The sequence below is a fragment of the Corylus avellana genome, chromosome ca2 (genome assembly GCF_901000735.1).
Source record: "Corylus avellana chromosome ca2, CavTom2PMs-1.0".
Classification (NCBI taxonomy): domain Eukaryota; kingdom Viridiplantae; phylum Streptophyta; class Magnoliopsida; order Fagales; family Betulaceae; genus Corylus; species Corylus avellana.
The window spans coordinates 47,080,583-47,100,700 of NC_081542.1; the positions used below are offsets into that span (position 1 = coordinate 47,080,583).

Genomic DNA, 20,118 nt, shown 5'->3' on the forward strand with positions numbered 1-20,118 from the left:
TCATGGAATGGTTCACCAGCGTTGGTCAATGAAGAAGACCAGTCAGCACATTGTCTTTGTCGTAAGGAAAATGTAAGAGTGTTCATATTACTGGACATATTGGTTGGCCAAAACTTACATTAAGGTAGTTCAGTCCACATCTGCCCAGATTTTTTAGTAAAATATTTGCTCCTGCTACTAATCAATTTTGGCGTTTACTATATCCTCACCAAACGTTTAAGGAAAAAACAAAACAAAATTTGAAAAGTATCTTAGTTAAAAGAAAGGATGAATTTTTAAAAATATGATAGTTAAAAAGAGATAAAAAATTGAAATTATGAGCGTTAAGAAAAGATAAATTTTTAAGAAAAAGTTAATAGCTATAAAAAAATTATAATATTTTGACTAAATATGAGAAAGTAATTTGAATGCCAATACGAAAGAGTAATGTTAGAAGTTTTTCTTAGTAATGTTAGAAGTTTTTCTTGAGTCTCTTTAAGAATGATGTGCTTTAAAATAATAATTAGACTTGTGATTGATCACTTTTGAAATTTGATCAAATGATAATTTTAAAAGTTACCTCATTTTTTGAGGGACACAAGAAAGACTTTCAAAATTACTTCGCAAAAAAATGTTTACTTTGGGAAAAACAACCTTCAACCTTGAGAGTTTTAAAAAAGCACATCCTTACTAGCCGAATTTGAGCCCCAAAATTAGTCCACTAGGTAGACTAGTTGATTGGATCCTAATGAGCCTTTGCTTGGGCCTCGCATTGCCAATAAGTAGGGGTGGAACTACCCCTTGGCTTGGGGGGTCTCCAGCCCCCCCAAGCCAAGGGGTAGTCCACCAAAAATTAAAAACGTTTACAATTTAACTTTTGCCCCCCAATTTTTTATTTATTTATTTATTTTTTACAATTTTGCCTCTCAAACTAAATATTCTAGTTCCGCACCTACCAATAAGTGTACCTCACATGTCCCCAAGCAAGTGCGTTTGAGTCCACTTTAGTGTACAAGCAAAATTAAGCACCCAAGATTTTTTTTTTTTTTTGTTACTCATTAGAAATAGTATTGTAGTCATCTATTATTTTTTTTTAAGGAGAGGGAAAGAAAGAAAAAGATTTAAATTAGTGACTGTACTTTATGATGCATGATTCTCAACCCATTAATCTACTCATGGGACCATCCATTGTAATTATTTGTGGCCGCAATATGGATAGTCATCATTATTTGATAATATTATAATTGGAAAATTAGAGTTTAATAATATGGACCAGTCAAAAAAATTAGGCAACATTCCCATTGGATGTTAGTGCCGGAACCTCTTCATCATAAGCTCAACTGGCGTGCGCAGAATTTCTCAATTTTTTTGCCTTTATTGATTAAAGTGGAAGCATTTGTTGGAAATAAAATGTGGGATATTCAAAATTAGAAAAAAGTAGTGCAGCATATACATTGTATGAGAATGGCTGAAGAAGAGAAGACACCGATGCTGAACACCGTGAACAGTGATGTAAATGGGCCCTTTTGACTCTGGTCAACAAATGCAGCTTGACTCTTATTCTTCTAGATAGAGAATAACGTTTCCAAATCCTATTTTGCTTCTGATGATGATGTGTCATCCACCTTCTTCACCCAGCAAGCAGAAAAAGAGCCGCCGGGAGGGAACGTACGGAATAAGTTCTTTCAATTTTTACTACAGAACTTCTTAAGTTAGTAATAATTTACTTGTCAATTAATCCGTCTATAAGAATGTTGTAATAAAACTATAGAACCACAAGCAATTTTCAAATGGGACTTTACAATTTTCGAGAATAAAACATATTTGTTTCACTACTGAATTTTATTAAGGATGTCTACTTCCAAACGTTTATATATATGTTTGTACATATGTTGGACCTAAATTCACATTTCTGAAACAAAAGCCATATGAAAATCACTAGGATAGACAAAAACTAAGTTAGACAAACACCTCGGTTCCTCACACTATCGAGGGTATAGTTGAGTGATGGATGCTTCATCAACAGAGAATGGAACAGATTGGGTTGTTGTAGAATCACCAGGCGACACTTCATTTGTTTTCATGTTCTTCTTTGCTTTACTCCGAAACAAAAATGCAGGCTGCTGGGGTAATTGCAGACTAACAGAGTAGCTGTCAAGCATGAGAACTATTGTTGCCATTGTTGGTCGGCTTGCTGGATCCTCCTGAACACACAATAGCCCAATATGGATGCATCTAATGACTTCATTTTTTGAAAAAGAATCTCTCATGGTTGGATCCAACAATGCCAATGGGGTTCCATTCTTCCACTGTTTCCATATCTGCAATGATTATTCATTGAACAATATTCAGAATCCTTATCTTGAAACCCTTTTTCAATGGTGATGGCCCTTATTATTTTTTAATTTACTCTTCAGCACGAAGACACGATTATATTGACTTTCATAAAGTAAAGCAGAATTGAAATAATCCGATCCACACTCACAAAGCTTAAGAGGTCTTCATCATGTTCTGATTGATAGAAACAATTGTTCCTTTTACCACTGATAATCTCTAGAAGTAGGACACCAAAGCTAAATACATCGGACTTCACTGAGAATCGTCCATGCATTGCATATTCCGGAGACATGTAACCACTACAAGAAACATAACACATGATTGACAATATAAGGAAACTCATGGTCATGGACCAATTTATCAAGGTTGCAACTTTTTCTTTTCAGCAATTCTCATAAGCTACAAGAAAGGAAATGAATTTGTTGATTTAAACTATGCAAATACAGCATGTACTAATTAAAAACTTACTATGTTCCCACGATTCTGCTTGTATTTCCTTGGGTTTGATCCATCACAAATATCCTTGCCATGCCAAAATCTGAAATCTTCGGATTCATGTTGTCATCTAATAAAACGTTGCTAGCTTTAAGATCACGATGTATAATTCTAAGCCGAGAATCTTCATGAAGATAAAGAAGTCCTCGTGCAATCCCCCCTATAATCTTGTAACGGCTTAACCAATCCAGTTGTCTTTGCCTTTCAGTGTCTGTAATTTTATCAAAATAAAATATTCAACTTGAAAATAAATCAATCTCAAATAGTGAAAAAATAATCAAGAACTTGATATAAGTTTAGATTAGCCAAACCGAATAAAAAGTAATCAAGGCTTCCTTTGGGCACATATTCATAAACGAGTATCTTTTCTTCTCCTTCCAAGCAAAATCCTAAGAGCCTCACTAGATTCCTATGTTGAAGCTTCGCAACCAACATAACCTCATTCTTAAATTCTGCTGCACCTTGCCCAAAGGTTTTGGATAGCCTCTTCACTGCTATTTCTTGTCCATTGTAAAGGATACCCTGAGATTATATTTGAAACAAGGTTAGAACATTCGACAAACACATACACATGGACACACATATGTACATGGATTTATAAAAATAACTAAATTTCGTTGCTAATTAACTATATTCTACCTTGTAAACGGTACCAAATCCACCTTTACCAATCTTGTTATCATCAGAGAAGTTATTTGATGCAGCTTCAATCGTACCCAAGTCAAATTGCAAGGACTCTACAGACGTAATTTCAGCCCCAACTACACAACAAAACAGTAAATATATATATTGAACTCTGATAATTCAAAAAATTATTATTATAGTGGAATGTTGAGCACAAATGAAGATCAACTAAAGCTCTCTTTTTTTTGCTTACCATTTTCCACTAGTAATGAATTGTAACTCTTCTTTGTTCTTCTACGCAGGAAGAAACATCCAATGGCGAAAAGCACGACAGAAGCAGCAATTGGGACAACAATGGCGATGATAGTAATCAGAGATGACTTGCTTTTTCCTGCAGTATTAACAATTAACACGTGTCATTGACTCATTGATGGTTTGTTGTGGGATTATATTATATATATATAATATAACAGTACTCCTTTTCTTTTTCCTATATTAATCAGTTAAGTTTATATGACAAACATATACTGTTCACCACACGGCCAACAACAGCAAGCCCATTGAATATCTGGTGGGAAGCGAAACATTAATTAGAAAAAGTAGTTGGGAATTCAGAGGCCTTTGGTGCAGTTGGAAATGGAACGATGAGTTTGACTTTTGGGATGGTCTAATTAAAAGGTAGTAATTTTGCATTCATGATCCGATTACTCTACAGGTCTCTGTTTTGTATAAATATAAAAGCTATATTGCATCTCACAAGCGCTAAAACCGTAAAATCAACAATAACCAGCGCAACTGTAAAAAGAATTAGATCATTAAGACCTCGAGTACAAGCAAAAGCGAAAGAACAATTAAGAGAAATAATTGATCTTGTTTCTTTTTCAAGATGTAATTGCCTATCTCCCTTTGCAGCTAGAAGACCCAAATGATGACCTCAAAAGATATCGAAATATGAGATTTAGATTTTAATTTTTTTTAAGAAAATGATCTCAGAGCATGCGTTAAACAAATTAACTACCGATGCTTATCATAAACGTACCTGGAGGAGGAATAGAAGGAGATCCGAGAGATACTGCGGTCAGATTGTAAAATGGAAACAACTCGTATCTAATATTAGAGCTCGGAAGCAGAACCTTTCCGCCTTGTTTTCCCGTGCAGCACTGAGGAAGAGAGCCTATGGCGCTTTGCAAGCAACTCATACACAGATCGGCGTTCATATCAGGCGAGCACTGCACCATGCTGTACAGCGTCTGTGAGCTCGTGAATTTTACTTCCTTCGCTGCGAACTTCTTGTCCGATTGAGAATTCGCGGCTTGTGTCGCCAACGACTTCATCGTGGTGGCCAGCAGCGTGTTGAAGCGGTCCGGCTCAACGACGTTCTGGGTGGTGGTTGGAAAGTTCTCGAAGGGCACCTGGTCGTTCAGGTAGGACTCGTTGGAGTACTGTAACGTGCACTCGTCGTACCAGATTAGCCCCACCTTGTCGGTGGGGCAGCGATTTCTTATATCTGTCATGGCAGTAGAGATGCAATTTTGACATAGGTCCGGGGAGAGATCGGCGCGGCAGAGTAAACGGCCGATGACGACGTCGGGAGGGGCCTGGCCGACCTTGGTGTAGTAGAAGCCGCTGCGGTTGTTGGCGTTAGAGGAAAGAGCGGAGAGGAGGAGGTTGAGGTTGGCTTGGTAGGTGCTGTTGGGAGTGAAAAAGCTCGAGTTTGAGCAGGTGTGAGCGGCGTAAGTGGGTGCTGCTTCGGCGGTGAGGCTAAGAAAGGTTAGGAGGGAGAGAGTGATCAGAAGGCATGTGGGAAATTTGAAGGAAGCCATGTTTATTCTGCTGATCACTCTGTTCTTCAGGGGGGTTCACTTTACCAATCTTTCTTACACTTCATGTGTCTTTAATTTGCTGGTTTATTATGCAGATAAGACAGGGGGAACAGGGGTGGTGAGTGAGGCAGGAAGGACTGGTTGACCATTCTAATTTCTAGTATTCTGTGCGCGTGTGTTGAAAAAAAAGAAAAGGAAGAAATGACACTATTTTGTACGTTTCGCTCAACTGCGATTGAAGTTTGGACTTTACATGCCAAGTTGCCGTCTAGAAGATAGATATTCATTCTATTCATATATAGACTGTATTTTCGAATCGTAAATTTTTTAATTTTTCGATAATTAAATTTTAATTAAAAATGAATTAAGAGATATGATATTAACAAAAGATAGATTAATTAGTCTTGATTGAATGAAAATTTTTGGAGTAGAATATTTTACTTGCTAATTTATACTTTTGTAAAAATGAGTATGAGATGACAATTTACATTTGAGTGATTAACGTAACGTCAATTTGTAAATATAGTATTATATAACGTGGATTGCAACATTCACCCCGTTCAAAAAGGACCCAACGAACCCACCAGAATTTGACCCAATTTGCAAGATTTTTTGCAAAACCAAATTAATTAGAGAAAGAGCTTAGTACATATAGGCACCAGGTAATCAATTCGCCGGTCAGTGCAGCCGATCGGATACAGCAACTATGCTCAATATTGTATGAAGGTGAATATCATTACTTTCATACACTATCAATTTTAATTTATTTATTTTTCAACTTATGTAAGATAAAGTGATACAACTGAAACTCCCTATACTAATTTATATAGCACATGCAAGATGCAATCTCACTTAGTAGTATACATTTATTTATAATCTCCACCCAATAATATAAGACTTCCACAATACATTTAGGTAGATGTTTAAGTGGGACTATCGGGGGTGTAGTTCAGAAATGGACGCTTCATTAATAGACCATGGCATTGACTTGCTTGTAGATTGATCAGACTCCAGATCCTTTATGGGCATGTCTGTTTTACTACGCAGGAAAAATGCTGGCTCTTGCGGTGATGGTAGTGTAACGGAGCCGCAGTTGAGCGTGAGAAGTATCGAAGCCATGGTTGGTCTATCAGCTGGATCTTCCTGAACACATAATAAGCCAATATGGATGCATCTGAGGACTTCATCTCGAGAATAAGAATCTCCCAAACTTTGTTCCAACAATTCCAAGGGCCTTCCATCCCTCCAATGTATCCAAGCCTGCATCAAAGACAGAAACCTAGCTATGACTTAAACATTCGCATTAATGACAGGAAAAAGACATTGCAATATCTGTTTCATACTCACATAGCTCAAGAGGTCTTCTGCACCTTCTGATTCATAAAAACTACTATTTTTCTTGCCACTGATAATCTCTAGAATTAACACACCAAAACTATACACATCTGATTTTACTGAAAATTCTCCTCGCATTGCATATTCTGGAGACATGTATCCACTGCAAGCCAATGCCACAAATATAGCAGTGTCACTTGAAAGATAAATAGTCTTGTTAACTAATTTATTCTAAATATTATAATTGTTACATTTGTGGTCACAATCAAAGCATGTGTACACTAGTTACTTATGCTGTTCCATTTCAATCATCTATAAGTTAGCATAAGAAAAATTCAGAACTTACTAAGTCCCCACAACTCTACTTGTGTTTCCTTGTGTTTGATCAACTCCAAAAATCCTTGCCATGCCAAAATCTGAAATTTTTGGGTTCATGTCGACATCTAGCAATACATTGCTGGCTTTAAGATCACGATGTATAATTCTTAACCGAGAATCTTCGTGAAGATATTGAATTCCTCGAGCAATTCCGCTTATTATCTTGTAACGCGTTGACCAATCCAACTCTTCTTGCTTTTTTGGGTCTACAAGTTCATTAGAAAAATTACTCATGCTATATGAACAAAATATTAGATACCAATGCATATTGATTAGAAATTACTATTATGCAATCACAATAGCAAAGACTACTGGATATATGTTAAAGGGGACAAACCATATAGAAAATAGTCGAGACTCTTGTTGGGCACAAATTCATAGATTAGTATCTTTTCTTCTCCTTCCAAGCAAAATCCCAATAGCCTTGTTAAATTTCTGTGTTGAAGTTTGGCTACTAATACAACTTCATTCTTAAATTGTTCTGCTCCTTGTCCAGAGTTTTTGGATAGCCTTTTTACAGCTATTTCTTGTTTGTTAGGAAGTATACCCTGAGAATGTATTTCACCCAACAATTATAACAGTTCACTTTGTACAATTCATATTGAAGCTTATGAACTCCAAATTACTCATATATATGAGTTAAGTTGGTTGTACTTACCTTGTAAACTGCACCAAATCCACCTTCACCTAGCTTGTTATCATCTGAGAATTTGTTTGTGGCAGCCTCAATTGTAGCAAAATCAAATTGCAAGGATTCCACAGTTGTCAAATCATTAATTGCATCTACAAATGTAAACAATAAACGTAAGAGCTTGCACTACAAAGAGCAGCGATGTACAAGAGACTTAATTAATATGCTTATTTCTTTACCATTTTCTCCTTTGACAGCACTGTACTTCTTTCTCCTAATTATGAAAATGTAGCCCAAAATGAATAACACCAGAGAGGCAGCAATTGGAACAACAATGGCGACTATCGTTGCTGTTGAGATTTTGTTTTTACCTGCATGCATATCATGATTTAGTCACATGCTAAACACTACAATTGCCCTCCACGTACAAGAAGTTTGTCATAGCACAAACTTATTAATTCATATGGTCATGACTTTCACTTTGTACCTAATTTTTCCAATATTAAGAATAGATGGTGATTCACGCAAAAGTAATTATAGTACTAATTTAATGAATCTACCTAAAGCATGCCGTCTATGTTGACATTCCATCACTTGATAATGAAGAAAATGAAAGCAGTGAAATGAGTGGTCCACTTTACCTTTTGATCCAGCTACGGAGCCTGTAGGTGGAGGTGCAAGGCCTGGTGCGGGCGCCGGCGCTGTGGATCCATTGTAGAATTGGTACAACTCGTACCTAACATTACAACTAGGGAAGAGAACTCTTCCCCCTTGCTTTCCACTAGCATATATAGGAAGACGGTTTATAGCTGCCTGAAGACAACTATTGCAGTCGGCGCTGGACAGGTCCGGCGTGCACTGTACAAGGTTGTACAGATTTTGAAACTGGGAAAAACTCACTTCCTTAGTCCCAAACTTCTTAATACCGATCGGAAAGTTGGAAGCCTCAGTTGCCAGTTGGGTCATCGTTTTGTTCAATAGCTGGTTGAACCGGTCCTGCTCGGTGATGTTCTGTGTGTTCCACATGTGAATTCTAGGCATTACAGCCATGGTGGAGAAGATAGACTCGTTGGAGTAGCGTACCATGCACTCGTCGTACCAGGTAACCGCCATCTTTTCCGTTGAACATTTACTGGCGAGCTGCTGGGTTGCGTTGACCACGCATTTTCGGCACATTTCAGCAGGGACATCTCCTCGGCAGAGGAAGAGACCGTAGATGGGGTTGGAGGCGGTTTGGCCGGCGGTGGTGTTATAGAATTCGATGTTGCCGGTGGCGTTGGAGGAGAGGGAAGAGAGGAGGGACTTGATATTGGAACTGTAGACGCTATTTTGGGCGACGGTATTATTTGCACAGACGTGGTAGAGGTAAGTTTGGGCAGGTACATGAGTGGTCAGGTTGAGGAAGATGAGCATGGAAAGGAACACAATGGGAAGATCAGAGAAGGGATTGAAGGAAGGCATTTTGATGAACCAATTTGCCAGATTTTTTTTTTGGGTATTGTTTTGGGCCGAGTATGAATGGCGGTGGGTTAATTTAGATAAGAGTGGTGAGGACTCAGGACACAAACACTTGCCGTTTCGGCCAGGTTTCTGATTGACGCAAGTCAACCAAGTTAGTCAAGCAACTTTAATGCTTGTCTGTCCTCATTGGGGAGAGGCCATCTGATCATGGACAAAAGGAAAAGATAGATATTTCATGTATAAAATGAAAATAAAAACAAAGAAAATTATCTAATAAAAACAAATAAATGAAAAAGGTAATGGAATCACGATAAGGGGTTGTGGAATGGTAACAAAACACCAAAATACGAGGACGGAAGAGTAGTTGATGGAAGACTGCGGAATAGTGACGTGAGAGCGGAGTTTTCGCCGGTGTTTTCAACGTAAGTTATTCTCTATTTAAAAAAAAAAAAAAAAAAAAAACCTGAAAGTTTTTTGTCTGTTTCAAATTCTTAGAGCTTTCAATTAAAATATTTCACTTAGAAAGAAACTTAGGAAGTTTGAGGAAGGAATTATCTGATCTAGATGCAGATGTTCTAAAGTCATGATATCTTTAGAAATTTTGTTTGAGGAACACATGCTCAAGCAACTGAGCATCAATAATTGAATATTAAACTCTAAAAGGGAAGTGGAAAGTTTTGAAAGAAAAGATTATCTAATCTAGTGGTAGTACTTGTTATCAATTCATGATACTAATCCAACCAAACCAGCAGCCCCCACTTGACCACTTCCTCACAATAATATAAAAATACACCAACAATGAGCATTTTTTTCTCTGACATGGACAAGGCACAAGAAAGCAACCAATTAGAACAACCTGCAACTAATGCCCTTTAAATGGTGGATATGACTTTTCTTCGGGACTAATAATTTAGTTCAAAGGTGGTTGCAACACTGGGGACTGTTTTCACATTGAAAATCTCAACTTCTGGAAGCAATTAAAGCTGTGGGCCATTTTCCCTTTGAATAGAAGAAGTTGCAGATAATTAAGAATTTGTGAATTTATGTTAATTCTCCATAAGTCAGCAGTAAGATTTATAAATTTAATAATTAATTTATTAAATTTATAATAAAATATTAAAAAATATATAAATAAATTATTGACACTAATATTTTTTTTTTATTTTTAATTTATTAAATAACTTCTTAATTATATTTTGAGTTGATACCAAATAAATAATTTCGTTCATATTCAATCAATTTCTTTAACAAAATATTCCTAAAATTTTAATTATAGAAAACAACCATTCCCTCCATCACGACTCCTTCATGGAGGCCATGGAGGGGCGATTCATCCCCTCGGTGACCGCCCACTTCTCCAAGATAGGTCGAGCATCATACATTACATACCCACCTCAACCCATTAAAAAAAAAAAAAAAAAAACCTTTGGGTTACACATTCTTTCCTATTTTGTTTTTTAAAATTTTTATTAACATGCAATTTATTTTAGGCATAATTAAAACTTCACAGGCATTCTATTAGATATTTAGAAGAAATAACAAATAATAGAATGATCGAAAGGATTGTGATCAAGAATGTAAGAAACTATTTGATAAGGTTGAGAGGGTAATAATCTTATTGAAAATCCATTAAACTATTTGATAAAGATCCAAATCAGAGTGAGCTAGTTTGATATAATTTTGTTTTCTTCTTTTAAATAAGATAGAGGTGTCCATTTCTTTGGATAAATGTGATTCCAAGTCCTATATGTCTTCTTGCATTTACAAGCCATAAAAATTTACATTCCGGCGCACTCAGTTTTCTTACTTTTATTATACAAAATCTCACATAATCTGCCCACTTTTATTTGCACAATACTTGGCAGACTCCTTGCTTCCTTTGCACTACCGAGGGTGTGGTTCGGTAACGTGTGCTTCATCATTGATAGACCACGGCATTGAAATGCTAATAGACTGAGTAGACGCCATATCCAATGCAGGCATGTTCAGGTCTGCTTTAGTGCGAAGGAAAAACGCCAGCTGTTGAGGGGATTCTAGAGTGACAGAGCTGCTATTGAGCGTGTGCAGTATTGATGCCATGGTTGGTCTGTCAGCTGCATCTTTCTGCACACATAATAAGCCAACATGGATGCATCTCATCACTTCCTCTCTCGAATATGAATCTCCCAAAGCTGGATCCAACAATTCCAATGGCTTTCCATCCCTCCAACGTATCCATGCCTGAACATTTTATCAAGTAATTAGGTGATTATATTGGCATTTAGAAAGGGAAACAAATTATGCTCTCTAGCTAGTTTACACTTACATAGCTCAAGAGATCCTCAGCACCCTCTGTTTCAAAGTTATTATTCTTCTTCCCACTTATAATTTCTAAGATTAAGACACCAAAACTATACACATCGGACTTCTCAGAGAATTCTCCGTGCATTGCGTATTCTGGAGACATATAACCACTACATGCCAACACAAAAATAGAAAAAGAAAACAATGTGAGTAACAACGAAAATGCTTGAACTTTTACTACAATTCTCAAACAAACTGACCTGACAGTCTATAATTTATAAAATAATTAAGAGTATATGGTTGACAAATCAACCACTAATTAATTAAACTGACAACTCATCTATATGGTACTTGAATGACTTCAGTAATTCTAATGATATAAGAGAAACGAAAAAAACTTAGAACTTACTATGTCCCAACAATTTTACTTGTGTCTCCTTGATTTTGATGAACTTCAAGAATCCTTGCCATGCCGAAATCCGAAATTTTTGGGTTCATATCTGTATCTAGCAATATACTGCTAGCTTTTAGGTCACGATGTATAATTTTAACTTGAGAATCCTCGTGAAGATATTTAATTCCTCGTGCAATCCCTCCTATTATTTTGTAACGTCTCGACCAATCCAATTGTGCTTGTTTTTTTGGATCTACAAATCCATCGAAAGAAAATTGTAAAAAAAGTAGATGCAAATGCAGAAGACCATAGGAGGAATGTTCAGATAGACAAACCATATAGAAAATTGTCAAGGCTTCTATTGGACACAAATTCATAGATGAGCATCATATCTTCTCCTTCCAAGCAGAATCCCATCAGCCTCGCTAAGTTTTTGTGTTGAAGTTTAGCTGCCAGTAAAACCTCATTCTTAAATTGCTCTACATCTTGTCCAGATTTTCTCCACAACCTCTTCACAGCTATTTCTTGTCCATTAGGAAGTATACCCTGACAATATATGTAATTTAACCTGCTTTAGAGCTCCTAAAATCGTAATTTCAAAAAGCTTTTCAAAACTCTAAATTTGTTCAAATTTAAATGCAGTGAATTTGCTAAATATATATACTTCTTTAAGTACGTCAACAAATAAATGTTCATCACGTAGTACCTTATAAACTTCCCCAAATCCACCTTCACCAAGTTTCTTGTCCTTTGAGAATTTTTTTGTGGCGGTTTCAATTGTTCCATAATCAAATTGCAAGGACTCCGCAGTTGTTATTTCCTTTGCAATTTCATTCGTAGCTATGATCCAAAAAACAAAAAACAAAAAATGTAAGAGATTACATCTTGAAGTTTAACTTAGTTATTAGACATTACTCTCTTTGCATGTTTTAAATATATTACTTCTGTTTTTGGAATACAACACAAATTCATTTTCTAAAAGTGGAATTTCCTATCCCAATTTCTTTTAGACGCCACCTTAAAAAAATGGATTACAACACATAGATGTTTGAACTCAAACGATGAAGAAGAGTGAGACATGATTTGATCTATACAACACACCACTTTCATACCTCGATAACTTTGGATATGATCGGATTTCATAGATTTTTCTCCCTTTACAGCGTTGAACTTCTTTCTTGCTCTCCTAGTTAGGAAACAGTGGGCCAGAGCGAGTAGCAACACACAGGCAGCAATTGGAGCAACAATGGAAATTATTGTTACCTTTGAGATTTTGCTTTTTCCTGCATAAACAATATATCATGTTCCATTGACAGGCCAAAGATACTAATAGTTCGTGAGGGCAAGGGCATGCCTTCGTACCTTCCTAATTTTCAATCACATAAAGGGCGGAAAGAAATCTCCACAAATTTAGTTGAGAAAAATAAAAAATTAACTCAATCTTTTAAAAGTGTCATGTGTTATTCAACACCTAATTACACTTTTAGAGGCATTCTTACTACCAGTTTGTCGGGAATTTTTGTTCTTAAAGAGATAAAGATTGACACCAAAATAATTTGGAACAGAACATGGCCGTGTTTGGCAAATGCCTAATTAAGTCAACTTTTTTTTTCTTTTTTGCTTTTTTTAACTTTCCAACAATTTTACTTTTATATTTTATTAGTCACTTTTTATTAATATTTAATTAAAAAATTAATTATAAAATAAAATATTTTTAATCTTTTATTAAAAAAATATTCTTTTTATCTCCTTTGTATCACATCAACCACTGAACCCAAACTTCCCACCAAATCTTTTGCCAAACGAGAGTATAACAAAATTATTACTAATTTAGCGAAGATTTATAAAGCAAGATCTGAAAATTGAAGCACCATCGCTCAATAATGAACCGGAAACGGGAAAAGTAAAGCAGGAAAGTGGAGATAGTACTGAACCTGAAGATGGAGGTGGAAGAGCTGCCGTAGGCGTGGGTGTCGCATTCACTGCTATCTGGTAAAAAAGGTACAACTCGTACCTAACATTACAACTAGGGAAGAGAACTCTTCCCCCCTGCTTTCCACTAGAATATATAGGAAGACGGTTTATAGCTGCCTGAAGACAACTATTGCAATCGGCGCTGGACAGGTCCGGCGTGCACTGTACAAGGTTGTACAGATTTTGAAACTGGGAAAAATCCACTTCCTTAGTCCCAAACTTCTTGACACCGATCGGAAAGTTGGAAGCCTCAGTTGCCAGTTGGGTCATCGTTTTGTTCAATAGCCGGTTAAACCGGTTCTGTTCGGTGATGTTCTGTGTGTTCCACATGTGAAGTCTAGGCCTTACGGCCACGGTGGAGAAGATAGACTCGTTGGAGTAGCGTACCATGCACTCGTCGTACCAGGTAACCGCCATCTTTTCCGTTGAACATTTACCGGCGAGCTGCTGGGTTGCGTTGACCACGCATCTTCGGCAAATTTCAGCAGTGACATCTCCGCGGCAGAGGAAGAGACCGTAGATGGTGTTGGAGGTGGTTTTGCCGGCGGTGGTGTTGTAGAATTCGATGGTGCCGGTGGCGTTGGAGGAGAGGGACGAGAGGAGGGAGTTGATATTGGAACTGTAGATGCTATTTTGGGCGACGGTACTATTTGCACAGATGTGGTAGAGGTAATTTTGGGCAGCCGCTTGAGTGATCAGGTTGAGGAAGAGGAAAGTAAGCACGGAAAGGAACCCTTTGGAGAGAATATTCAAGGAAGTCATTTTGATGATAAATCAGTCTGTGAAAGAGTTTTGGTTTTTATTGACATGGTGATGAGCAGAGCAGAGCAGAGCTAGAAGGATTTTTTTAGTCAAAAATCTGGTCAAGAAGATTATATATATTTATTATTTTTTTTTATTTAATATTTTTGAATTATTAAAAAATTTGAACAAATTAACACAAATAAACAAATTATGTACAATAAATTAAGCTATCAGTAGGTTACGTAAGCGGTGTTCTAGAGAGAGAGACATGAGTGGTGTAGAGGGTATGCCGTCTGCGTGATGCAGTTGAGGCAAACTTCAGCCAAACTCGTATTTTCAGTCCTTTCTAGAAGGGAAAATGACAAGAATGAAAAAAGTGAAATTGTGAACAAGAGGAAAAAGATTACGGTCAGAGTTGTGGAAAATGAGATAGAGAAATGAATGAATAAGATAAGGTTATAAAATAATGAAATAAATATATATATATATATATATAAATATAAGGTTATAAAAGGTCACGATCGAGCGATGGGGGCCATGGGGCTGAATTGAGACTAATAAGTAGTAAGTAGTGACTGGAATTTTCGTTCCAGGCTTCTCTCAATCCTAAAAATAAAAAAAATAAAAATTTCACCTCAAAATTAATTATAACACTTTTACTTTTTATACCACATTAATTATTTTTATTATTATTATTATTTAAATAAAAAAACTATTATAAAATAAACTTTTTACACTTTTTCATATAAAATATATTTTTTTACTTTTTCTCACAAAATATTTTCACTAAAATTAATTAAACATATATTCTTAAAAAAGTGTTATAGTACCGGCTCTAAAATAATACCATTCCAGAGCCATTGGCATACAGGCCGATGTTAACGTTTTCTAGAAATCGCATTGCCAACAGTGTATTCTACTATTCTTCGACCTTTTTGTTTTTGTCTAGCAATCATTTCTCATTTACATTTACCAAATATTTTTACAAATCATAAAGTCTATTATTTTGAGAAATAAAACCTGTCACCATTTTATGAGATCTACAGTTTCACCGGCCAAGTGAGTCCGCCAAGTGAATGAGACACGATAGACTTGACTTTTATTATTATTTGTTTTTTTTTTTTATTATTGGAAAAAGGGCTTCAATATTCTGTGTGCTTGTGTTGAAAAAGAAAAAGAAGAATTTACACTTGTATGTATAATTAGTTAAAAGCTGTAAAAAAATGTTCATTAAAAAATGTTTTCAGCGAAAAATATTTTTCGGTCATATATATGTCCTAATTGGGCTTAACGATGTCACGGTCAAGTCTCGATTGGGTCCCACCAAGGTCTCCTTTAAGTATTGACCATGTCCTAGTTGGGTCCATTAATTTGAGAATGATACGTTCAAATTCAAAAAATAATTTACGATTTTAAAAAATGAAAACCACTTTTCAAAAATCAAAGAGGCTTTTTTCGGTCAAACCAAGAATTTTTTCGTTGATTATTATTTTCCGTCTCACCAAATACCCAAAAATATGGAAAAACAATTTTCAAAAATTATTTTATGTTGAAACAAACCTAGCCTAAATTTTGAGTTATCTTATCTGCAACTAAAGTTTGGACTTTACTTTCCATCTATCTAGACGTATATATTTTCGACTCATAGACTGCATATTCGTATCGTAAATTTTTCAATTTTTTGATAAGTAAATTTTAATTTTAAAAAATTGATATTAAATAGATAAAAAGATAAAAGAAAAATATATGCTATATTAGTCTTGAAGCACACAAGAAAGCTGATAGTTGGTTGAAAGGAAAATGCTTGAGTATTATGGTTTTTACTATATATTTTTTTTTATATAAGTTTGTTTGTTGGTTTATATTTTATGAAAGTAGATGTTATGTAGCCATTCAATTTTATTTTTATTTTTTATTTTTTATTTTTTATTGAACTCTTAGGTCAATTTGTAAAGATAATAAATATCATGTGAAATATTATGTGTGGCAACTATTACATTAACTATCACCTCAATTTATAAAGAAGTTATAGTAAAAATTATATTTCTTTTCAAATTAAAAAGGACCCAACCAACCGGGCAAGATTTGACCCAATTTGCAATATTTTATGCAAAACCATTTTTTTTTTCTAATCAAATTGGGAAAGAGTTTCAAGTGATCAAAATACCAAAAATGGGTGGGCTCCCTTACAGTAGACCTAAACAGAAAAATTAACAGAGCAAATAATTGAAACAAAGAAGAAAATTGGCCAAATAATTAGCCCAGTCCTCTACAAGGGACCGCATAAAGCGGTTTTAAAAGTAAAAAGAATACAAGAAGAGTCATAAACCTCAATAGGTTTACAAACCCTAATTACAGGTGTAAGAACCTCATGAGTCCAAACCCATCTGCACCCCAATACAAAACAACATCAACCACCCGAAGGAAGTCAACATAGGGAAGGCACTGATAAGATCTGAATTTGGAGCCGGAGAGAAAGGAGTACTGTCTCCGGAAGCACTAGTCTCTCCACTACAAAATTAAACCCTAAATACAAAGGGGGACTAAAACCCACAAAACTCAAACAAAACAACAAGAAATACATGGAAACAAAAGAAAAGACAGAAAAATAAAAACAAGCGGAAATGCAACACAAAATCCAACAACCAGCAGTGACGGCAGTGATGAAGGAGGATGAGCAGCCAGAGGAGTCTACTGTCCGGGGCGTGAGCGTGTTGAGCTCACGCGCTAGCGTATGCAGTGCTAGAGGCGGATCGCAAGGTGGCGGTGGAGAGCTAGCAGGCCGGTGATGACAGTACAGTGGCGTGTGTAGGCTCGAGTCAACCTGAGGAAAGTAGATCGGGTTTTTTTTTTTAAAAAAAAAAAAAAAACCCATCTATGAACCAAGGAAGATCCGGGCTATAGCGTGGAGGACAATGAGCGGCGAGTGGCCAAACGGGGGAGGAGGTAGACAACCCAAGACAGCGGAGCGGTGGATGAAAGATAAAATAACTAGTTTACAAACTAGTTACCTCTCTATTTCTCTCTCTTTTCTTTCTCTTTTATTACTAAAGACAAAGAACAAAATTAGACTAGAAAAGAGTGGAGGAAGTCTTCTTCATATTTCACTTGTATGAAAATACATCTTATGAAGCCTATAAATAGAGGCATTCAAAGACTAACTTACAAGGATTTACTTCTCCATATTTATTGTAATAAATAACAAAAACTCATCTCTAAGTTAAGACTTAAGTTGAGAATTAAATAAACACATGAGTTTAGAAAAACTAAAGTCCCTTATTAATTAAAAGAACTTAAAACTTCTACCATTTTAAAATAACTCTCTTGCAATTTGGTTTTGATTTGTTGAGCTTCCAACAAGCCCCCTCAAATTAAAACCGTCCTCATGCCAAACATATCTCTTAGCCTCATGAAAATTGCACCTGATAATGACTTAGTAAATATATCTGGTACTTGTTAAGTGGTGTGGTAATACTGGAGCTCTATTGTCTTCCGCTTGACATGGTCTCTAAGAAAGTGGAACCTAGTGTCAATGTGTTTACTCCTCCCATGTTGCACTGGATTCTTTGCTAACTTTATAGCTGATTGGTTATCCACGTAAATCACAGTTGGTTCTTCTTGTGGATGTTCCAGTTCCTTCAAGAGATTCCTTAGCCATATAACTTCACAAACAATAGACGAAGCCGCCATATACTCCGCCTCACAGGTAGACAAGGCTACAATTCCTTGTTTCTTGGATGTCCAAGAAAATGCTGTAGAACTCATATAGAACACATAGCCAGTAGTACTTTTTCTCTCATCTTGGTCACATCCCCAATCACTATCTGAATAACCAACTAATTTTGCTTCATCACCATAAGCATAGAATAAACCAAGATTCAGAGTGCCTTTGATGTACCTTAGAATCTTTTTTGCAGCTAACCAATGAGTCTCCATTGGTGTCTCCATGTATCGACTCACAAGTCCAACTCCATAGACAATATTTGGCCTTGTGATCATCAAGTACCTCAGACTTCCAACCAAACTCTTGTAAAGAGTTGGTTTAATAACTCGACCATCTCCTTCTTTTGACAACTTTATGCTTGTTTCAACTGGGATATTCACAGAGTTGTAGCTATCCATTTTGAATTTCTCTAAAATCTCCCCCATGTACTTCTTTTGGGATATGAAAATTCCATCATGTTGTTGCTTCACTTCAATACCAAGGAAGTAGGACATCAGCCCATTGTTTGTCATCTCAAACTCCTTAAACATTGATTGCTTGAATTTCTTGAACATTTTACTACTATTTCCTGTGTATAACAGATCATCAACATATAGGCAAATGATTAGAAATTCACCAAGATGGTTTTTCTTCATATAAACAGCATGCTCATATGGACATTTGGTGAAGTCATTCTGATGAAGGTAATTATCAATGCGTGCGTTCCAAGCTCTTGGTGCCTGCTTTAAGCCATATAACGCCTTCTTAAGGCAGTACACCTTGCTTTCTTCTCCTTCCATTATAAAGCCTTCCGGTTGTTATACATACACCTCTTCTTCAAGGATGTCATTGAGAAAGGCTGACTTGATATCAAGTTGGTATATCTTCCAATTGTGATGAGCGGCAAGTGCGATCAACAATCTCACTGTGTCAAGTCTCGCAACTGGTGCAAAGACCTCTTCATAGTCAATGCCATACTTTTATTTGTAGCCTTTAGCTACAAGTCTTGTCTTGTATCGAGAAACTTCACCTTCTGCAGTGCGTTTGATCTTGTACACCCACTTGACACCAATAGCCTTATGGTTTGATGGGAGTATTGTCAACTCCCAAGTGTCATTCTTTTGAATAGCATGTATCTCCTCCTCCATTGCGAATCTCCAACAATCTTCTTCAACGGCTTCTTGAAAGGTAAGAGGCTCATGATCAGCATATAGGCAGAAAAGATTAGTCTCTCCATCTTTTGTTTGCTCATAGATTTCCCTGAGACTTCTCATCTTACTTTGATTTGTGGAGGATCTGCTACTGCTACCGCCCATAGAAGATGTAGAGTCCCTCTGTGCTGTGGACGGTGTGGTAGGCTGAGAAGATGGTGCAGTACTTAGTGAGAGCTCTTCAGGCTCCTCTAACACTTGTTGTTCTTTGGCCTTCTCTTCATCGCTCCAACTCCACACACTTTCTTTATCAAAGATAATGTCTCTACTAACCACTAATTTCTTTGTTAGTGGGTTGTAGAGCTTGTATGCTTTCGACTCTTCGCTATATCCGAGAAAGATACATTTTTCACCACGATCATCAAGCTTCTTCCTCTTGGATTCGGGAACTTGAGAATATGCAACACACCCAAAGATTCTTAGGTGTGCAACACTTGGCTTGTAGCCGCTTTATGCCTCTTGAGGTGTCATATTCCTAACACTTTTGGTAGGACATCGGTTGAGTAGATAAGATGAGCATGCCATAGCTTCTGCCCAGAATTGTTTTGGCAACCCTTTCTCCTTGAACATAGTTCTAGTCATATTAAGAATGGTACGGTTCTTTCTCTCGGCAATCCCGTTTTGCTGTGGTGTGTAAGCAGCAGTCAACTGATGCTTTATACCATGTTCCCTGCAATACTTATCAAATTCTTTTGAGGTGTATTCTCCACCTCGGTCAGAACGGAGAGTTACAAGCTTATGACCAC

At 36.5% G+C, this 20,118-nt stretch overlaps 1 protein-coding gene and 1 pseudogene across 1 annotated transcript; both read right to left on the reverse strand.

Moving 5' to 3' along the window:
* Positions 1–1,792: 1,792 nt before the first annotated feature.
* LOC132168459 (cysteine-rich receptor-like protein kinase 10) lies at positions 1,793–5,401 on the reverse strand. Its single transcript, XM_059579446.1, has 7 exons — positions 4,475–5,401; positions 3,689–3,826; positions 3,451–3,572; positions 3,123–3,333; positions 2,785–3,022; positions 2,465–2,615; positions 1,793–2,300 (listed from the first exon to the last, which is right to left on the reverse strand). Exons 1-7 carry the CDS (start codon positions 5,256–5,258, stop codon positions 1,965–1,967), a joined length of 1,980 nt encoding a protein of 659 aa, XP_059435429.1. The 5' UTR covers positions 5,259–5,401; the 3' UTR covers positions 1,793–1,964.
* A 790-nt stretch (positions 5,402–6,191) lies between these two features.
* Positions 6,192–14,541, reverse strand: LOC132170053 (uncharacterized; annotated as a pseudogene).
* Between the last annotated feature and the right edge of the window lie 5,577 nt (positions 14,542–20,118).

Coding starts and splice junctions, on each gene's coding strand:
- LOC132168459 (XM_059579446.1), bottom strand. CDS start 5,258: ATGGCTTCCTTCAAATTTCCCACATGCCTTCTGATCACTCTCTCCCTC. Junction 3,573..3,688: donor TTCATTACTAGTGGAAAATG/GTAAGCAAAAAA, acceptor TTTGTTGTGTAG/TTGGGGCTGAAATTACGTCT. Junction 2,616..2,784: donor AGCAGAATCGTGGGAACATA/GTAAGTTTTTAA, acceptor TGTTTCTTGTAG/TGGTTACATGTCTCCGGAAT.